This window comes from Ixodes scapularis, unplaced genomic scaffold, assembly GCF_016920785.2.
Source record: "Ixodes scapularis isolate PalLabHiFi unplaced genomic scaffold, ASM1692078v2 PGA_scaffold8__174_contigs__length_109621045, whole genome shotgun sequence".
Lineage (NCBI taxonomy): Eukaryota > Metazoa > Arthropoda > Arachnida > Ixodida > Ixodidae > Ixodes > Ixodes scapularis.
Genome location: NW_024609883.1, coordinates 99,556,205 through 99,577,397, shown reverse-complemented (window position 1 = coordinate 99,577,397; position 21,193 = coordinate 99,556,205). Strand labels below are relative to the sequence as shown.

The 21,193-nt window shown below is 46.4% G+C and overlaps 1 protein-coding gene across 1 annotated transcript in view; it reads left to right on the top strand.

The window, feature by feature from the left end:
* Nucleotides 1-3,154: 3,154 nt before the first annotated feature.
* Nucleotides 3,155-21,193, top strand: part of LOC120851141 (neuroglian-like) — a 32,116-nt gene continuing 14,077 nt past the window's right edge. Inside the window, exons 1-2 of the mRNA XM_042286664.1 lie at nt 3,155-3,298; nt 14,906-15,167. Coding sequence (XP_042142598.1) covers nt 3,170-3,298; nt 14,906-15,167 — 391 coding nt within the window. The 5' untranslated portion in view covers nt 3,155-3,169. The remainder of the gene's footprint in view (nt 3,299-14,905; nt 15,168-21,193) is intronic.

Sequence of the window (21,193 nt, the reverse complement as noted above, 5' to 3'; positions counted from 1 at the left end):
ACGTGTCGTTGTGTCCGGGTATCTGGGCCAACCGGGTGGGTACTTCAGGGCTGTTGCAAAGCTTGAGCTTGGCTGCAACACAGGCTTTTTTTAAGCTCTTTCCCCGGGCGTTCTCGTCGGGGTATCCCCACGCGGTGTGACGAGCGTTGAAGTCACCAGCCAGGATGGTGTGCCGGCCCATTGCTACAAGTCCCTTGATCCAAGCAGCCTCGTTGGAGCTCACGGACGGCCTTATGTATGTGTTGTGTATGTCGATCACAGTATCCCCGAGTTTGACCCGCGTAGAGACAACCTCACGGTCGTCTGAACACGCTGTCTCGGAATTTAATTGTGTTTGTGTATGTTTTTTCTTGACCAATGTGGCTACGACACCGTAGTTATTTGTTTGTCTTTTAATGCTCCGCTGTATATATGTGTTATATCCTCGAATTTTGATTTTGTCAACATTAGCTTCCTGAAGAAGGATAACGTCTGGTGCGCGGTCTTTTAGTGCTTGCAGACGAATTTTAAGTTCCGGTAGCTTCGGCTGCAACCCTCCGCAGTTCCACTGAAGTATGCTCGGGGATGGGTTGGAACGCCGTGAGGTGTGTTTAGGTGTGGGGGGTAATTTCTGTTGGTTGACGTTTGGGTTGAGTTGATTAGTGCTTGGCATTATGCGTGTTAATGAGCATATGTATGGCCGCCGTGAGCGCGGTCATCTGTTTTTCCAGTCGCGAGAACCCTGCCTGCTGGGCGCGCAGAGTTTGTAACATCATGCCGGCCTCTTGTGATTGATGTGCTGGTGGTGTCTGGGATTGAACCGATCCCGTGGTCTTAGCTGCATATGAGGTCCCGTCGCCTAGGTGTGCCGGTGGCGCAGAAGCTGTTGGCAGAGGTGGAGGCTGTTCCTGTCCTTGATCCTTTCCTGCTGCTAGTTTGTGGTTGTTTCGCCGCGGTGGGATTGCTCGCTGCGGGAAGTCTTTGCTGGTGGCTACGTGGGCACCGCCGCAGTTCCTGCACTTTGGGGTTTGTGCACATCCTTCCATGCCGTCGTGCTCGGAGCCGCACGTTCCGCATCGAGAAGCGTCCCTAGGGCACACATCCTTCTTGTGTCCGATCGCGTGACAGCGAAAACACACCAGTGGACGTGGGCGGTACTCGTGTACATTAAGGACTTCGCTCATGTAGCTGACTTTCTTGGGGAGAACTTTGCCTTCAAATGTCACAAGGATGGTGTTCCCCTTGGGTCCCATCGGTCTTGCTGCAACGACTTTGTGACTCTTGGACACAATGTCTGCTTGTAGAGACTCGGCGGTCACCTCGTGTCCCTCGCCCGGGAGGTAGAGTACTCCCCGGCATTCGTTCCCTGCCATAGCTTTATAGGGCTGCAGTTGGTGTACTTCTGTGCCCTTTCGTATTTCCTTCACCTTGAGAAGTTTCTCCAATGTTAGGGGGTCGCGTGTTTTTATGGCTATTGCATTTGCCTTTTTATTACGATGAGCGGTGTACTGCTCATTGCTCTGAACGCCGGTTTGCTTGACAGCGTCAAAGATTTCCTGCCCTGTGAAGGCATTCACTGCCTTTCTTCCAATGGACCGAAGTACCACCGTCTGTGTTGGTTGTGGAATTGGTTTTGACGTTTCCGCATCCTCCGGAGTCAGTGGGTTTCTTTTCCTCTTTCGTGCTGTGGCGCCCGGGAGCGGCCACTCTTGATCGTCATCTCCCTCCATATTCTGCGATGCAGCTTGCGGTGGCGTTCCATGTTGCAAGGGCACCTCGGTGTTGTGTTCTTGGTTAAGGCCGCCATGGCACTGAGATGCGGTGACTGTTGGAAAATGGTTTCCATGCGGTGTCAGCGAACGTGCTGTATAGGAATGGTCGCTATCCGGAATATGCCGGTGCTCTTCTGACGAGGTCGTGTTATCTTGCGTATTTGTTTCGCTTCTAGGCGAGCGAGATCTTGCGCTACATCGTGTCGATGAACGCCGGTGCCGTGGTTCCTTTTGCCGCACTTGTTGAGGTGGGCAGTGCTCAGCTTGCGGAGGTGGTGTGAACTGCGCCATAAAATGATTCAGTGCCTCGAGGAATGCGGGGTTCTGCTGAATCAGTGTCGCTAATACATTAAATGTATGTTCGAGACTTGGTGGCGGTGGTCCCTGTGGTTGTTCTTGAGTTGATGGAAGGCTTACTTGCAGTGGGTGAAAGGTTCCGTATAGAGGTCTGTCATCGGGGAAATGGTCGGCTCCGGGTGGTGGCTGTTGCTGGGTGAGCCTGGACATTTCTGTGCCAGACGCCTCCGGCGGCGATGGTAATAGGTCACCACCCGAGCTGGTCTGGCCCGAGGCCAGGGCCAAGGCCGCTGGGAACCCGCAGGCCAGTGAAGTGGGCGCTAGGTTAATCTCGCAGGAGCCGTAAAAAATACGTCCTATCAGTTCCGAACTCTTCTTCTTCTCCTCACCAAGGACTGCTTTACGGGTCGTTTTCTTCCTTATCTTCTTAGTTTCAACACTGCTAAAAAAAGAGTGACGCGTCGTCTGCACGCAAAGTCTCGCGCAATACTCTCGCGGTTGGCTGGTTGGCACGTGAACGTGCCCACGAACGAAGAGGGAGAAATTTAAAAACGTTAAACGAAACCTCCTGTTTGAAGTCACCCCTAAACGCACCATTTCGGAAACTGTGTCATAAATTCGGGCGGGCGTTTCACGTCAAACTTTCTTTAAATATATTTTTCTCTCTAAATACACAGTTCTCAGGCCTAATATTTTTAATAGGATCCCTGGGAATCAATTTCAGTTGTTTGAAATAATAAATAAATATCTATGTTGGGTTTGTCAATGGCCCTTTAATGACCAAAAACCTGCTGTGATAAAATCCTTGGTGGTTTACGTGACGGCCACATGCCGGTGGTCTGGGAAGTGCTGCTCTCTCCAAATTCTAAAGCCAAACGGCGACCTGTCTGCGACCATTTTCTGACGCCGTCCTCGCTGCGATTATAAAGCTCTTTGGCCGTTCTCCGGGGCGTTTTGAAGGTCATCTTTTTTTAGATTCTGACATCTCCCACTGCGTAATCTAAGGCTGACTTCGTCTCCGGGCGGTGTTGTCGCGTTTTTTGACCTTGACGCTGTAACGTGGGTGAGATCGTTTGCGGACAGCGACGCGTGAGATCGTCTGGATCTTCTTGCGGTCAGAGATGCTTCACTCTTTAAGGATGCCGGCAGCGATTTTACCACGGCTTCTGACATTGGTTGGGGCAGCAGCGGTGCTGATACCATCGCCACCAACGATCATCAAGATCCCCAAGAATGAACAGCTCTTCCAGGTACCTTACTCGTACCAAATCTGTCGGCCGATTAACATTACTGTTATCGCGGATACGCAAAGCGTTTATATATATATATATATATATATATATATATATATATATATATATATATATTTGAGCCTACTTAAACGTTGCCTGGAGCTTTTTTTCGCGAGCTTCGTGAGTTTAAGGGCGATGGCAGAAATAATCGTACCTATAATTTCGAGTGCGTATATGTGTATGCAATGCGTTACTCCGTGATGTGCTCTGCTTACAAATTCTGCTTGGGGCCACAGCATCAATAATCTTTACCTAAGTTTGGCATGTTGAAACTCACAGACGGTTGCTCGCATCTATATAAAATGAGGCTTAGATCACTTAACTTTATTTAAGTTTACAGCCACTAAAATTTGACGTCATGATGGCGCTTAAGGCGAGGACAAAAGGGAGACAGACAACACGGAGTGCTACTTCAACTGTTTATTTTTGAACAATAGTGGGGGACATATATACACTCACACCGCTTCACGTCAGCCAATCCCGGGCCTAACCGTCGCTCGCAAAAACGCTATCTCCTTGTCTAACAAATCAATGGAGGCAACGCTGACACATTGTGCTCCAGACTGTTTTATCAAGTCTGCTTCTATTATTTCCCTGACCGTCTTATCCTTGTGTCTGGCTAGAATCGCGCACGTGTTGAACAAGGGCCTGCATCCACAATCGTGACAATGAACTGAAAGATGACCGTCACGGTGGTTACTAACATTCATATTGTGCTCCCGTAACCTATCATTTAAGAGGGGGCGCACCTCAGAGCCCCATAGCGAATACATGAGGTTTTTCACCAAATTAAAAAAATTCTCACATAAAAACGGCTGCGCGGATCTTCTTGAAAATTTCGGCTTTAAAGACATTGAGTCATTATCGAGACACTAAACGCAACAGATGTTTCGTCATAAATTTAATTATATTCTTTAAAAAATTCATGAAAATGGTCAAAATCGGCTAATTCGGCACTCTTGCGTTCGGAGCGAATTTACAAAATTATCTAAATTCAAACATAAGAAGAATTGCGTTTAATGTCTTCTAAATTTATTACGGAATCGAATAATATTCAAATTATTCATGTAAGTCGATTTGTTCCGTAACTACAGCAAATATAAAGAACCAAGGTGTCGGTGCTTGTTTTCGTCGTTTTTAAGGTACCTCTCTCTCCCGTGCGGTGGCGCTCGCTGTCCACGAAATGCGAAATCGTCCGTTCGGAGATCGGCCGGATCGGCACTGTGCGAGGTGTTCTTCCGCGGCCGTGTTCCGCGCCCGTATCCTGTTTCATTCTGCACGCCGAGGCGTCAGTGTGCGTGTCTTGCTTTCCAGGTTCTCGCTGGGTAGGTCTCCGTGTTTTCGCAAGTGGCAAATTCACCTTGGAGCTATGGGTCGAAGACAACCGTCCTGTGGCAAGCGGACCGCGAGGTGTTCCACAACCTCGCGGTCCGTCAACGCGTTGTGCTTGTTTCTACTTTTTTTTTTTCTTTTAAAAACGGGCTTTTTTTTTTTTTGACGCAAAGTTTTATTTTATCGTTATCCTTCACACAAACGTCCTTCGGCCTTGGGGTCGTGGAAATTGGGGATGAAGCGTGCACAGAGTAGATCGTTGTTTGCCTCCTTTTTATTTTTCACGGACGTCCTGTGACCTCCGTACGGTTCGTGGTCACCACAATCTAACGCGGGGAAAAACGGGTCGCCTGCTCTGTAGTCAGGGTATTCCTAGGGGAGGGTGATAACTCGCTGTTCTTCTGGAAATTCACATATCACCCAAAAAGGTGACATGGGTAATGATTACGGTATGTTTTTTTCCAGGGTTTATTTTTGAGCGAAAATCGGTGCATGTTTTTCGGTGCTTATTTTTTAATCACCAGTGTATTATGGGTTGAACGTCTTGTGATGACGCTAAAAAGCGTTGATAACCAAAGAAAAATGCGATTGGACAAGAGCATTTCAAATTTCCAATTCTATTCACATATCCATTACGCTCTTCTCGTGGGAGCATCTATCCTGACGAAAAATGCCAAAGTCATTGAGCTGTGAACGCATACTCAGTGTACAATCTTTCGGCCTAGAGAGGTATTGCGCACGCTCGAACGCGCTTCACAGCCCAGTAGACGAAGTTGGTGGCACCCAGAAGGCGAGTTCTTGAATGGTCTGTAGTAGGCAAAAGAAACAAATAACAATGAACGCATATCAGCTCTTCAAGCGAAGAAGCGCGTTTCTAAGGTCAATGGTTCCGGACGGCACTAATGTTGTTGGCGTTGTCGTAAGATGACGTCAGTTCATACGAACTGACGTCATCTTACGTGATGACGTGACACAAACACGTCATCTTACATGATCTCGTTACACGAAATGACGTCATCTTACGTGATCACGCTGCACGAAATGACGCCATCTTACGTGACCACGTAACACGTCATCTTGTAAGTCAACCTCTCCACACAGCAGCGCTTTCCGGGCCCGTGCAGTGCTGTAGTCGAAAGCCAGCTCCCTATGGCAAGCGAAAGCTTCTGAAGTCTCACATTGAGAATACTCGCTAGCGACCGTCTGTGGAAGCTTCGCACGTTGAGGTTTTTGTCGAGATCGAGCCATCGTGTTCCATTAACTATAGTTGAAGTTATCGTTCAATAAAGCCCTAAAAAATATGAATGTAGTTGGTGTAGACATCAAGATCTAATAAAAAATGCGGTTTGACGTCAATTAACGTGCATATACAAGTGTAGAAAAAAAATGAGTTATTTGTGCATAGATTTTAAAAAAGTGTTTATTATTCGACATAGGACTTTGGGAGAAGGATGTGTTCAGATTTTTCTCCATGAGCGCAAATATACCTGACGCAATAAATAGTGACGATTTCATCGTCCCAGTGGTGAGCAGGTGATTTCTTGCTCGAAACAATGATGCCATTTCATAAACCAAGTTTTGTGACATATGCTTTTCCAATGTCTGGTCACTATTTTGTAAACCTTTCAGTCCAAACGAGTATACTTCTGTTTGTTTTTGTTAGCTTAGGAGGGGGTCACAGAGCCTATCTCTTTGTCTTCCTCTAGGACAGACGTACAGAGTTATACCGCAACACGCATCTGTGGAACACACAGAGCTATCGCTCTCCTGTTGGCGGTACAGTAGCAGACGACACAACGCAGCTCCGTAGTCTATCGAGGGCACGGCTAGCCGCGGCCCGTAGCGCGACCGTTCAGACTTGGGAAATGGTTTTGAAGAACCGAGAAATGGTATCTTGTGTACAATAATCACATGTCGTTAGTATACTAGTATTCTACTTGCTAAGCCAAATAAATATTTGCAGCTTGTGAGAATATGTTTGCGTGACGATTTACCGTTCACACTCCTGACGATGTTAGCGAGTCCTTCATGTTCGTGGCTCGCAGTTATCGCTACCCCCTCGGAGTGACTTCACCATATATATTTTTTCTTGCTTGCAGGACATCATAAAAATCACAAACACGCGAGAAAAAAAAATCTTATGAGTACGCGTGATTTTGAGCTTCGCAGCTCTAAAGATGCCCGGTAAATGTCGTCCAGTCTGTTTTGTCTATACTCCGTTTCACCGTAATTTGGCAACCCTCAGTCGCGGAGCAAAGCACGTGACAGCTACTTTTACGAGCAGTACTATGGCACCTGCAGCGCGTCTCCGACTGGTGTGGTTAGCGTCTTATGCTGGCCATACATCAAAAGTTGTCCCGAAGTGCAACAAATGACGTCACAGAAGACGGAGTGTCACGCTGTTGCATCTCGCGATCCTGGCAATTCATCGTAGAAATGCTGGCGAAAACCACGAGGGAACACGAGTGTCGCTGTCGTCATGGCGTCCCAACGAAAAGCAATTATACAATTTCGACGTTTTTGTAATTCGGTAATTTAAATTACTGTATATAATTTTTAAGAAAGTAAAGACATCATAACCAAATAGGAACTTCCGTGCCAAAACATGCAGTGCGAAGTGAAGACAACTACTATCTTTTTTTTTTCTTGATGTCCACAAAAAAAAAAAAAAAAAAGCTATGCAGCATCGATCCTACCGTTTTTTTTTTTTTTTTTTTCGCACATTATGTGATGTCCTCTAACACGAAAGTACCGACGTAAAAGCGCTGTAGAGACGATATAAAAACAAAAATTTAAGGGAATCGAGCTTTGTAGTAAACGGAAAAAAATAAATAATTAACGACTTTTTACGGTAAACACTTCACCTCTAAGTAGAACTTCAAAAAAGTGACGGTTACGCGCTTTCATGCCCATTTCAACAAAGTTGGGAGAACGATGTATTGCATCTTGTGAATAGACATGTGGAGCAGCATGTTTATGTTAGAGGCATTGTGTGTAATCGCTGCGCAGTACCTGCCAAAAGAAGATATTATTTGGGCAGTCTCAACCGTTTCCGTCTGTGTGTGCTACGAATACAGCAACTCTTTTCGTAGAAGAAGTGATGAGGAAATGGCGTGCCCTTGATGATACGATTGTGATTATGAAATAAAATTTTTAATCAGCCAATAATTGCGACCTGTCCGGTCGCCTGGAACCCCGACAACAACTCTCGTTCTCTGGAAAGTTCATTCTAATATTTACACGTTTTGTGGAGTTCATCGAGCGAATAAGAATGTTCCAACGATGAGCTAAACCTACACGAGTTCCCCAATCCAACTCGGCGCTTTTGAATTTTAGCGCCGTAGATAGTTCTGCGAACAGAGTATACTTCTGTGCAGATATTCGTCTAACAGTTTTGCAACGTTGGAAAGCATCGGAATGATTCAGAATCACTGCGGAGTTGATACTCGGGAAGATAAGACGGGCACTTGGGAGAAACGGACCGTGGCATTTGAGACAGGGGCACAACCGGGGGACAAACGTGCTACAATCGCATACCCTTCCAAGGTCATCGCTTGGGCGACCGCGCGCGCGCCCAAGAAACCTTTTTTTTCTTCTTTTTAGGGGTGGTGGGGGGGGGGGGGGGGGGAGTGGAGGGGAGTGGTGTAGGCGCTGATTGTCTTCCTCCTTTGTGGCTTTTGACAGACGCACAACGAGACTGGCAGAACAAGCGCATGATTCATTTCTTTCGATGGAGGCGTTCTGTCTGTGTATGCGAACATGATTTTTTTCCCCTTTTAGTAGTTAGTTGTTCTTGCCTTGACTCGGGTCCCAGTGGGTGCGTTGTCGTTGTATGCCCACTATTTTTTTTTTTTTTAGTTTATGGTAGTTTTTGCGCTGATGGGGTATCAAGGTAGGCAAAAAGTAAAAAAAATGAAATAGCGCCTCGACAAAAAAAAAAAAAAAAAAAAGTTGTTGCGATCAGGAACGTTTTCAAAGCCATTTTAGGAGCCTGCGGTGTTACCTCAGGTGCAGGATTGAGAGCGTAACCCACGCACTTGAAGAGAAGGGGAAGCTCTCGTCTTATTGGAACTCTCTTTTATGGGTTTCCACGTCGCGATTGTCCTTCAAAATCAACTGTCATTTATTTCTCGCTCGTGGCTTTCAAGTACTGGAAGCCACGACTCGAGCCACAATAGTTTTGCGAAATCAAGGTTTCGCTGAAATGGATAACTCTCACGTACAGTTCGACGCGCAATACCTTTGCCGTATTGACTCGCGAGAGATGCCCCCAACACGGCTGAGTATGGCGGTGCTCCAGACCTAACATCTAAATTTTGTTGTCTTACCTGTTACTATTTCGCGCCCATTTTGAGCCATATCAAAATGAAAGCGCATGATGAAATAAAAGTCACACTCGTTTTCCGCTCGATGGAAATTTCACGCCAGCTCGCTGTCTTTGCTGGTACCTTGAGCGTTTCCCAGCAATGCGGAGAGTTAAAAAAACAAAAAAAGAAAAAAAAAACGTACGATGGCATCCTTTGCGGGATGAGGACGATTCGTCACATGCGCATTCGTCACAGGACGATTGGTCACAGGACGATTCGTCACATAGGAACATTTGTCACAGGATGACTCGTCATGCGGGCAACTGGTCTCATTGATCGAGCAGGGGACAATAGTAAATTGTAAATTTCAACATCTGCCTACATACCCTGATGAGGAGTTTCACAATTTTCCACTGTCACGTAAACCAATGGTTATATAAACTAATATTACAATACTCATCCGCTTTTCCTTTCATTATATTACGGGTCTTCAGCAGGTTGATCTCAGTTGCAGGCTTGAACGAGCAATAATCCGACTGGCAGCCAAATTAGTTTTTAGTTTTGCCTTGCATACACCTATTCGACAAAACCAACAAGTATCGGAATTCCTTCTGCCGAATGTGTACGAGTACCCCTCGTGCAGCATCATGGCTCTCTCTGTTGCGATCACCTCCATCCTTTTGAATGTAGTTCAAAAATAGTCGCTCTTCTATGGCCTCCGCATTCACCGTTCAGGACGGACCCAGATAGCTAGAACGTCTGTTACAAATTCTTTGACCTCGAGAAGCGAAAGACATGCTAAGATAGGGATACGGCCCATTTGTCACATGTCGATTCGTCATAGGGCAACTGGTAACAGGCCCGTTTGTCACAGCGGAATATTCGTCATAGGATGATTCGTTACGCTGGCAGTTCGTCACAAAGTGACCCCGAGATCGTTAAACGTTCTCTTTTTTTCTATTTTGTTTCTTTAGGAAAGTTACGAAAGGGGGTCACCCAACGAACTCAGCACAATTAAGGTCAGTGAGGTTGACTACCATACGAACGTGAACAAAAGCGTTTTCCAATGACCCCAACAAAAGATAACGTGCAACCTTTAGCCTGCATGTTGTCTTATCTGGGTCACCTTACTAACAGAAGAACTTCGAAAACATAAAGTTCACAATAAAAAAATGGCCCACTGAAGCCGATTCTTTTTTTTTTTCTCTTTTTGTCACCCGCTTCAGGTTGCTTCCAGATCCATAAAATACGGATCTATTTTGCTTCCCATCTCACTCTCGATTTCAAAATGGGGGTAGTTACTACTAAGATAGGTGGGCGATATCCGTCTTCACGAAGGACATTCCTACACTTGCATTAAGGTTAACGAAACTACGTTGTATTCGGCCTGCCGCCGAAGAGGAGTTCGTAAAACTAAAATAGTCACCGATCACGCCAAGACTCGTGTAATCTCTTATTCCAGTGACCATACGCATGCATTTGACTCCACCGAGATAAACGTTCTTCGAATTCGTCATCAGATGAAGGAAAAGGCTGGTATGTACCAAAATATGTTCCTGCTCTTATACTCTCAAAACAAGTTCACTAATGTCCAACATTGTAAAACCCGAGACGTAGGACAAGAAAAAAAGAAGAAAAACGGGACAACATGTTCCCTTTGTTCTTCTTTTTTGTCCTAAGTGTCGGGTTTTACAATGTTGAAAGCTCACCAGCTCGCTTGCATCTTCTCTGTAATTTCTATCCTTACTAATGTCCTTTATTCCAGTAGGAGGCCGTCTAGCACCGCACCAAATACTTCTGGATGCGGCTGCCTGTGACGGCAGCGCATCGCAGATTCTCGCACCGTCAACACTTCGGCGCACAATCCGCAAGCAAAGGCAGCGGTCGAAAATCGATTACAGCGTACCATCTTGCAGAGCCGAGATATGAATGCCCAAAGAGTTTAAGGTAAAGCGCATTGCAGCGCAAAAGCACAGTGCTCGACATATTATGATAATAATGACTTGGAGATTCCCTTTTCTTCTACGACAGCGGAGAAGGCGACAGCGAAAGAATTCTCATTCTTTCGACGTCATAATTTAAGCCAATTGGTTATTTTATTTTTTGTGGATTTTCAGATGAGAATGGTTCCAGCATTGGCCTTCTTTGCCAATCGCCGACATTCCCGAGGCCTTCTAGGACCTTCTCGAGGTTTTCCCCACCGATGCCTCACTCGTGGCGGACTACTCCGAGGACGTGTATATCAAGAGACCCCGTGGAAACGGCTTGTCGTCGGCCACCTTCCCTCCTCTGGTTTGGACAGTCAGAGAAACAACACTAGCACAAATGCCAAGGACTAACAACAGCATCGAAGCGTGGCACCGGGGACTGCAGGTAAGAGCTGAACTAATCCTCTGAGAGTTTGAAAGTTTTCTGTAGTACATTTTTGCATTTGTGGCTCAAACTTTCAGTACGGTGCTCACTCGGAAGGCTTCCTCCGCCTGTGTGTGTGTGTGTCTTTTTTTTTTTTTTATGCACGAGCAACGTGGGCTGCAGCTCTCCGAATATCTGGGTCTTCCTGGGCTGCATAAAGAGAGAGAGCAGTCCTTGGCAGAGATGAAGCTGGCTCGAGCAGAGTGCGGCATGACATCTTCGAGGGTGTCCGAGAAGCACGCCGACTGCAACCGGTGTCTTCAAGTCAATGTAAGCCTCTACAATGGTCGCAATCGTCTTGAAACCTTGGGGACGGCCGCTCGGAATATCGCTTTTTAATTTGTTTTTATTTTGCTCAATAAACCTGTTGTTTTCTAAGTACAACGATGACTTGTTTGGATGTTCCCTCTCTTCAGTAAAAATGAAATATACCGCACTAATCTTTATTGCATGAACAGCCAGGTGAATATATGTTGGGCAAATTCAAATATCCGGTTCGTATAGTGACAAACTTTCCTAGTGACGAATTCCCCTATGACGAATGTTCCGCTGTGACGAACGGGCCTATTACCAGTTGGCCTATGACGAATGCGCACATGACAAACGGGCCTACACCCGCTAAGATAAGAGGTGACCGACTTTCTGAGGCCCAACCAACATTCAATGTTCGGGACCGAATCAGAAGCTAAAACGTTCCTTACAAATTCTTCGGCTTTGTCCGCCCGAACCAAATTGAACAATACATTTTTGGGGGGACGAACTATTGTGAGACCGGTTGGCCGCGTGACGAGTCATCCTATGACGAATGTTCCTGTGTGACGAATCGTCCTGTGACGAGTGTGCATGTGACGAATGGACCGTATCCCATCCTTTGCGCACTCATTACATCTATAACACTCAGCCACCTCGTATCCTTTTGTTTTTCTTTCATGGTACTAATTTCTTCCTGCGCATTACGGCTGTTACGACGCTAAGTCTGTCTGCCCTTCGAATTTAAACTTAGGCTCAGATCAGGGACGAACCAGTTTAAATCAGGAAAATATAATTAACACTGTAGCAAAGTAAATCTATCATATCGATCGGAAATACGATTTGGCACATTCCATCTGAACACATATTGTGCACAGCGAATGCAATAGCGAGTCAGCGTGCAAAACGGCGCCACACTGAGCTACCATAACATCTCAGCGATTTTTGCATAGCACCGAGCACGGAAAAGAGAAAACAGTTATTCATTCACATAAACGAAGCAAATTTATTTAAAGCCCGGACACTCCGTACGTCCAATCTAGCTAAGGTTATCAATAGACTCGACCATGTCATTTGTCGAAACAGATAAAAGACGTTGGCAAAAATGATTAGACTGAATAAGTCAATCTAACGCACGTATTTTACCAACCGACGGTCGCGCGCCTTCAATACCCTTTCCAATTGTCATTGCGCACCTTGGACACACTTTGGGAAGCAATGCATATTTACATCGCCGCCCGAGGTCTCCATTAAACGTGTAGTGCTGACCCAAATAAAATGCTAACCTGACTCTCAATCGCTCACCGCAAAGGACGATTTCGAACAGGCGGTACTGTAGGTCACTTGAGATGAAAAAAAAAAAAAAGAAAAACAAGCTATAGAAACAAGCGTCGTAAAAAAGGGGACCGGCATTTTTATTCCTACCTCCGAACAGAAACGAGCGCCACCCACTGCATCACACAGCGCAGAGGCCGGACTCGGTCACCGCGCGTACATACCAAGCGCGCGCGAGGGATGCAGAAACTTCCTCCGCCGGGAGAACACGGCAGATTTCGGGATCTATTTCACGCAGCGGATAACGCGGGCCTTTTCACACCTCGATATTGGCGCCATCTAGAAGTTACGCGTTCAACCACGTTTCGAGCCGCGCGCCATCTGGTGGCTGAAACGGACGAATAAATAGAGGTACCGCGTGCATAGATATGCATACTTACACGGTTCCGTGTAAGTATGCATATCTTCTGTCGGGTTATATGTAGAATCAATGTCTTTTTCTGTAATTACGCAATGGATATTAAACGTGAATTATTCTACGTCATTATTCCTTTAGTTTGAGCCTGAACCAGTGCCTGGCTCTGCCTGAGGCGCATATATTTTTTCATGGTTGAAGAAGCTTTGTTTCATTGTATACTTAGTCAAGATCTGCTTGTTTGATATCGTTCGAGCATAGATTTTATATTACAAAGACAGCAATACATTTTAGAGGACACAATAACACATATATCATTTTATATTTATTGTCAGTTGTATTGAACATCGCAATAGTACAACCATAGCAATATGCACAGATCAAGCATACGGAGGCAAATACAGGGTGAAACAAGGAGACGGCAGGCTCTTTAAATCGACCGGAAAATTCGGTTTCTCAACCTATCGCGCTACGACTTTGTGTAGCGTTGCCCACAAATGGTGCATTTTTTTTTTTTTGTAAAATTTGCAAAGAGCGAACTTACCTGAGGAAAAAGTAAAGAAAGAAAAAGGCTTAGCTCCTATGGAAACGCAGCGACGCCACCGGTCTTCAAACAACACGGCGCCGTTTCGCATGGGAGACAAGAGATGGCGCAACGAACGTCGCCAACGATCGAGCATACGGCGCCGAGAGCCGGCACTTTAGCAGACGATCGTTTCGACTCAAAAGCGGCTCGCATTCCGCAGGCGGCGACAGTCGCAGAAACAAAAACAGGCGCGGTAACAAGGAACGTCTGCTAAATACGCCGGCTCTCGGCGTCGTCTGCTCGTTCGTTGGCGGCAGTTGGCGTCGCGACCGCTTGCGCCATCTCTTGCCTTCCATGCGAAACGGCGCCGTGTTGTTTGCAGACCTGTGGCGTCGCTGCGTTTCCATAGGAGCTAAGCCTTTTTCTTTCTTTACTTTTTCCTCAGGTAAGTTCGCTCTTTGCAAATTTTACAAAAAAAAATGCACCATCTGTGGGCAACGCTGTACAAAGTCGTGGCGCGATAGGTTAAGAAACCGAATTTTCCGGTCGATTTAAAGAGCCTGCCGTCTCCTTGTTTCACCCTGTAGTGTGCTCCTCTTTGGCCTTGTCTTGACTCATGAGGTTTACTCGTGTCGCGAGCATTCTGTTCTACTCTTTATCATCTTTTACTGTGTTTCAGATATTCTTTGTCTTCAGTATATGTTCAGTTGCATCGCAACTGCACATTTTTTTACTAATAAATTTACTAATTGGACACCTGGTGCTTGTTTTTGTGGCGCCCTTTCCGCTAATGCTGTTCCCTAATATTCAGCCGCCGATTCTATCTAAAGACTAGGGTGTGGACAGTCGAACTGTATCTTAGTGTGCTGTACGAAAACGTAAGTTATTAAAATTTATACAATTAATAAGAACTGTACATGAGTGCGTTTGTAAAATAACTGATGCGTCATAAATAAACAAATATATATATATATATATATATATATATATATTGAGGTTAATTGCCGATCTGCAATTGATTGATTGATTGAACAACTTTATTGGCGCAGGTGTCGGTGTCCCCAGAGGAAGTGGCCAAACCATTTGTGCTGGAATGCGAGGCCGAAGGCAACCCCGAGCCGACGTACCAGTGGACCAAAAACGGCAATGAGTTCAACCCGGTTGCGCACGACACGCGCGTCTCGCAATTGCCCAACAGGGGCACGCTTGTCTTCACCAAGCCCGAGGACATGGACGAGGGGCTCTACCAGTGCTGGGCCACAAACATCCACGGCACGGCCGTGTCCAACGCGAGCATCGTGCGCAAGTCAGGTCCGTTCCCGGCAGCTTTGCTTCTGATCGTTTTCGCCAGCTAATGACGAAATAAAATTGAACGAGAGAAATGGACGAAGAGCAAAGAGCTAGTTGATGAAATACAAGAATTAAACAAAGAAAAAAAAACACTCAGGGACAAGGACAAATATCTGCTACGCGTATGTTTATCAGGGGGCGGATCCAGGGGGGGGGGGGGGGGGGGGGGGCGACGGGGGCGGCCGCCCCCCTTAGACGAAGTCGGCTCCCCCCCTCCCCCGTTTCTTGGAGGGCAATTTGACATGGGTGGACCCGTCGGTGCACCAGAAAGAATGGGAGAGTATTCTTACAAATCCCCCCCCCCCCCCCCCCCCAAACGAAGTCGGCTCCCCCCCTCCCCCCTTCTTGGAGGGCAATAGGACATGGATGGACCCGTCGGTGCACAAGAAAGAATGGGAGAGTATTCTTACAACCCCCCCCCCCCCCCCAAACGGGGTTCTGGATTCGTCCCTGATGTTTATGCAGCCGAAAGAATGGGAGAGTATTCTTACAAATTCCCCTCCCCCCAAACGAAGTCGGCTCCCCCCCTCCCTCCTTCTTGGAGGGCAGTAGGACATGGATGGACCCGTCGGTGCACAAGAAAGAATGGGAGAGTATTCTTACAAACCCCCCCCCCCCCCCCCCCCAAACGGGGTTCTGGATTCGTCCCTGATGTTTACGCAGCCGAAACTTAGTCTGCCTCAATGGGCGCGTTGTCTCAGGTGTAGATGAGCCATTTAGCCGGTGCAGTACTACCGCTAACCAGTGTTGGAGGTAACGCGTTACTAGTAACGACGTTACTGGTAACGCGTTACATTTTTCGCTAACGCAGTAACGTACTCGTTAGTATTCTGAATGACTAACGAGGAAAGTATTTCCGTTACTTTTTTACGGTATCGGCTGTCAAATTTCGTTACTCGTTACTTTTGACCAAAACTGGTGAAATCCTGCACTAGCTAATCTCTAAATCCTGCACCAGCTTATCGCTGCACGGAACCAGCATCCGTCACAGTAAAGTTAAAAAAAAGACTCGCTTCTCGAAGGCGAAAAAAAACCGGCTACCAGCTAATTCCGTTCATCATCCTTTTTTTTTTTTATAGTGTTACCACCCACAAGGATTGAACGAACCACTGCGTCACAGCCTCCTCCCCTCCCTCCTCTTCCCCCCCCCTACTTTGTGCAGCAGAAGTGGACAGCGGGGGGGGGGGGGGGGGGGAAGGGGGAAGCCGTGGAGAGACATCCGTTTACAACAGTGGACAACTAGTGGCGAAGCGATTTGCTCATTTCTCAAGTTTCAAAAGAAGAAACACCCTTTGTGGAATATGTTTATCTCGCTCTCCCCCTCGCTGCCTGAAAGTTCCTGGTTCCTGACCCACTTTTGTACACAGAAGTATGATTCGCTTGATTAGTCATAATAAAAAACAAAAAAAAAAGTTTTAAACCTGGAAAGAAAACTTAAACACGAAACCCTTTTTTTTTCACATAAAAACTAAGAGCTACTGCTGGGTAAGAGGCAGCAAGTGATTATAGCCAGTGTGCTGGTAACCGGTGTCCTGTTCCAGATAGTGAAGTAAATCAGTCTCTGGTAATAGTATGAACCGGACTGTTACTAAAACCGGCGTACAGATGAGGGGTGTTGGTTGGCTGTTTGCGTTCCAGCAGTCCTCGTTCGCGCGCTGTAGTTTATAAAAGCCGATTGACTAACATCTCCGACTCATTCTGCGCGTGAGATGGGCATGAATAACGAAAGTCCGTCGCCATGGCCAGCAGGTCTGAATGAAATGCATCAACTAAAGGAGACAGAATCGGGTAATTTACAGTTTCAATGCCTAATCTGCATGCCGAAAATTAAGCTGCTTCGCGCATCAAAACACTATGAAACCACTCTGTAAATTTTTATCTTGATCCAAGCTTGTTAAGGAAGCTTATCATACATCTCTGCCAAACCTATGTACTCGAACAGAAAAGTAACGTAAAAGTAACGTTCGTTATTTTTGAAAAGTAACGGTAACGGTATATCGTTACGTTTGTAAAAGAGTAACGTAGCTCGATAACGCGTTACTTTTTATCAAACTAACGAGTAACGCTATTTCGTTACTTTTTTTCGGTAACGGGCACAGCGCTGCCGCTAACCTGGGGCCTTTAACGTGCACCACGCCGTATAGCAATACAAGTCGGTACGATGCTCATCCAGATCGAAACAGGCAGGAGATATGGAGGAGGGGGGGGGGGGGGGGGGGGGATCGAATTGAGCATCCCTGGGTTCTGCTGCGCGAGCTTTGGCTTCGCGTGCTCCGAGCTAGTGTACGCTAAAGTCGCTGTATCCCGGAAAAGTAGCGCCAAGCTTCCCGAAATATCGCCATTTTGGCTCATGTCATGAGCAATTTATCCTCGACCTTTCCGTCCTTGGTGAAACATTCTAAGTTCACTGGTGATGGCTAGCTTTATAGAGACGTTTTTTGTATACCGAGATTTTGCTTTCCTCACACCGACAAAACAAACGTACATCTTGCTACACCGCCACCACATGCGGTGTCGGTTCTTGGAATCATTGAAAAATCATTTTCTTGTCTTCCAATACGCAAGAACAATATACTAACTGTAGGAGATTCGTTGAGATGGGCGTGAGAGTGCCATGGCGATGCGTATACTGTGCCAAATAAGTTTATATAGGCGAGGAACGCTGATCAGTACGACGATGCTTTATGGCGATCTTGGTGCGATTGGTTTAGAACGACCCTCTCGAAGCTTCGATGATATGAAGGGGCCGAAATGGTGATTGCCATGGCAACAGACCCCGATCAGCCAGTCACCTCGCAAGGTTCTGGTCGTCTGTATGATAGTATCTGTCTGTGTCGAGCTATACTCTATTTCAGCTTATGATGTACCGCAGGAAAGGCTACAAGCGCGAGCTCCTTGCTCTAGGGCACATCTCGGCGGCACAAGCTTTCGTGCGTTCAGGGCAGCAGCCAACGCGATGAGCTCGCCCTCTTGCCTTCGCTGCGGTACGACATACACTCTAAGAAAAAGGTATCACCTTACACCCGTTTGTCCCATATACAAACCAAAAACTTCATTTCGACGTACAGCGCCCTATAGTCGAACAGACGGCCCTAACGTTTACGAGGGTCTTGATAAGGGTGCGAAACCCTAGTGAAAAAAGCCGCTTGTATGAGAAATTCCTTGTGTCCAATAAAACATATGAATCATGCAAGATATATAAGAACATATAAGAGCTATATAGGAACCACACGAGAACTATATAAGAACTATATAAAATATATCAGAACCAGATAAGAAACTTATAAGAAACTTCTCACAAGTTTCTTATATGGTGCTTGTATGTTCTTATATATCTTCTATAGTTCTTGTATGTCTCTCATATGGTTCCTATATGTTCTTATATATCTTGTATGATTCATATGTGTTTATTGGACACAAAAGATTTCTCATACAAATGAGAATTTTCGATAGGGTATAAATTTTTAAATAGCCAAAATACATATCAAAGACCACATAAAGAAAACACTGAGTTTTTACAGTAGGGCCAAGAAAACCCCGATTATTTTAATAAGTTGTACCACACGGCTATCAAGCCCCTCGTAAAATTCTGCGGCGTCTGTTCCACGTCAGGGCGCTGTACGTCAAACTGAAATTTTGGGGTGTATTATACGGGACAAAGGGTGTTACAATACACCCTTTTACATTCCTTTTTTTAGGGTGTAAGGTGAAACGGAGTATAACAGGGAGAGAAGGCAATGGCGCTACTTCCCCAGGATCCAGAGACTTTAGCGTGCGCTAGCCCACTCGGTCACCTATCCCCTTAGGGACAAGGCCAGAGAGCACAGGTCTTTGAACCAGCAACGAACACTTACAGATGTCTCCTTCAATGTGTCCATCTCCCCCCCAACTTCTTAATCTGACAAACACAAAAAACACCCCCCCCCCCAAAAAAAAAAAGAACCCGAAGGAAAAAGACAAGAGTATAAGGAAAGAAGATGACAGAAAAAAAAAAACTATTGACAAATTTAATTGACAAATTCATTTTTAGAGCGCAGCTCTTATACGCCCGTTTCCGAGTTTTGCGGTGTCGGCGTCAGCGTCGCCGTGGGCGTCGGCGTAACCGCACTAAATTTAGCGGAAATATTGACGTCACGTGACCTCAACACCAATTCAATGCCCCGCTAACTTTAGCGGGGTATTGAATTGGTGTTGAGGTCACGTGGCTTCAATTTTCTCGCTAAATTTAGTCGGGAAACTGTGGGTTGAAGGGAGAGTATGGAGGAAGAGGGCAATGTACGGAGGAGGAAGATCGGAGGGTACGCAGGAGGAGAAAAGGGGGGTACGGAGGAGGAGGGAGGGGTATGGAGGTGGAGGGGGAGGAGTAGGGGCATGGCCCTCCCCTCCTTCTCCTCAAAAGCTGCGCTCTGATTTCTCATTACAAAGATTTGTAAACATCTTTAATTTCTCTTATCTTCTTTTCTCATCCTTTTATTTCGCGGTTTTCTTACTATCAGTAAGTGTTCGTTGCTAGTCGAAAAAACTCTGCTGCCTGTCCTTGTCCCTGTAGTGTCGTTTGTGGGTTGCCGAGGGAGACGACCAGGTAACGAACCAAAACTCATTACTTTATTTAACATCGTAAGCCTCCCGCGTTTGTACTCCTCCGACCCACCGCCATGTATTCTCCCCCTCCGCCACCCCCTCGCCTTTGGGGCTCGTCTAACGAATACCAGACAGTGGGAATGTAGCGCCATCTGGTTTTTGGACACCACATTTCCTCTGGTTGAAAAAACCCAAGACTGCGGGTAAAGGACTCAACACTAAAAAGTCTAGAGACTTTTTAGTGTTGTGTCGTTTACCCGCAGTCTCGGTTTTTTTTCAACCATGTGCAATGTACACCAGCACGTTTGCGCCCTTACATTTTGTTCGCATTTCCTCTCTTGCTTAAAAAAAAAAAAACTTCCCAGCGAAAGTTTATTGCGTAATCTTTTAACTGGGGGTGGTCTCGTGTTCCTTGTTGATCGGACCGGCAGCTGTCTCTATGAGGCTTGAGGGGTTGCTTCAAGCGGACCAATGGAGTGTGTCGATCATCTTGATCTGTGGGCACATAGTGATCAAGACGATCAGCGTGTCGATCGTCTTGATCTGTGGGCACATAGTCTCTAATTGGATTGTCAAAGGCATCGTCAGTTGCAACTTCAAAAGTCTTCTCGATCTACACTCTAAAAAAAAAGGGAGGAGAAATGGAGGAAAAAGTGATTTTCCTCCCTGTCGCATACGGAAGGGAGGAAATCGCACCCGTTCCTCCATTTGACCGACTTAGATGCAGCGCAACCTGGTGGCGCTTGAAAAAGGGACGAAAATTCCTCCCCCATGATCGCGGCGGCAGCGGCGGTTCGAACCGCCGCTGCCGCCGCGAACATGTTCAATGGCGGTGACGGCAACTTGAGGGATTGGTTACCGTCACCTAGATCAATCCCACTACTGCCCATGCGCGGTGCTAGGAGAGAAAAAGCGGAGCTGCGGGGGCTAGCGGAGGTACACTTGTTTAACAAAACAAAAAGCGAGGCGCGTAGCGCGGCGTGCGTCTCGCAAGAATCACGCCGTGCGTCTCGCAAGAATCACGCCGTATGTGCCCGCTTCGAGATCGCGCTTATTCATTGTGAATGAAACCTTGCAGCTGCTAGAAGTACAGGTGGCGACTTATCACTGGCATGGCAAGTACGACTGCTTTCGTCGCGTTACTTGCTACATTACAAGTGGACATAGTGACCCTGGAGCGAGGGAACAAAAAAGGACGAACAGACTCGAAACTATCTATCCTTAACCAGCTCGCCTGCCTATTGGCTTTAACTTCAGTAACAAGTAGGGCGCACAAGAAATAATCGTCATAAGCGTGGAACATTTTTTTCTTTAATCACGTTGTTGCTAAGATCGCTGCTCTATTCGAGTCGACACGTCTATACGTTCCTAGCCCCGTCACCTCCGCGAAAAACATATACACTTGA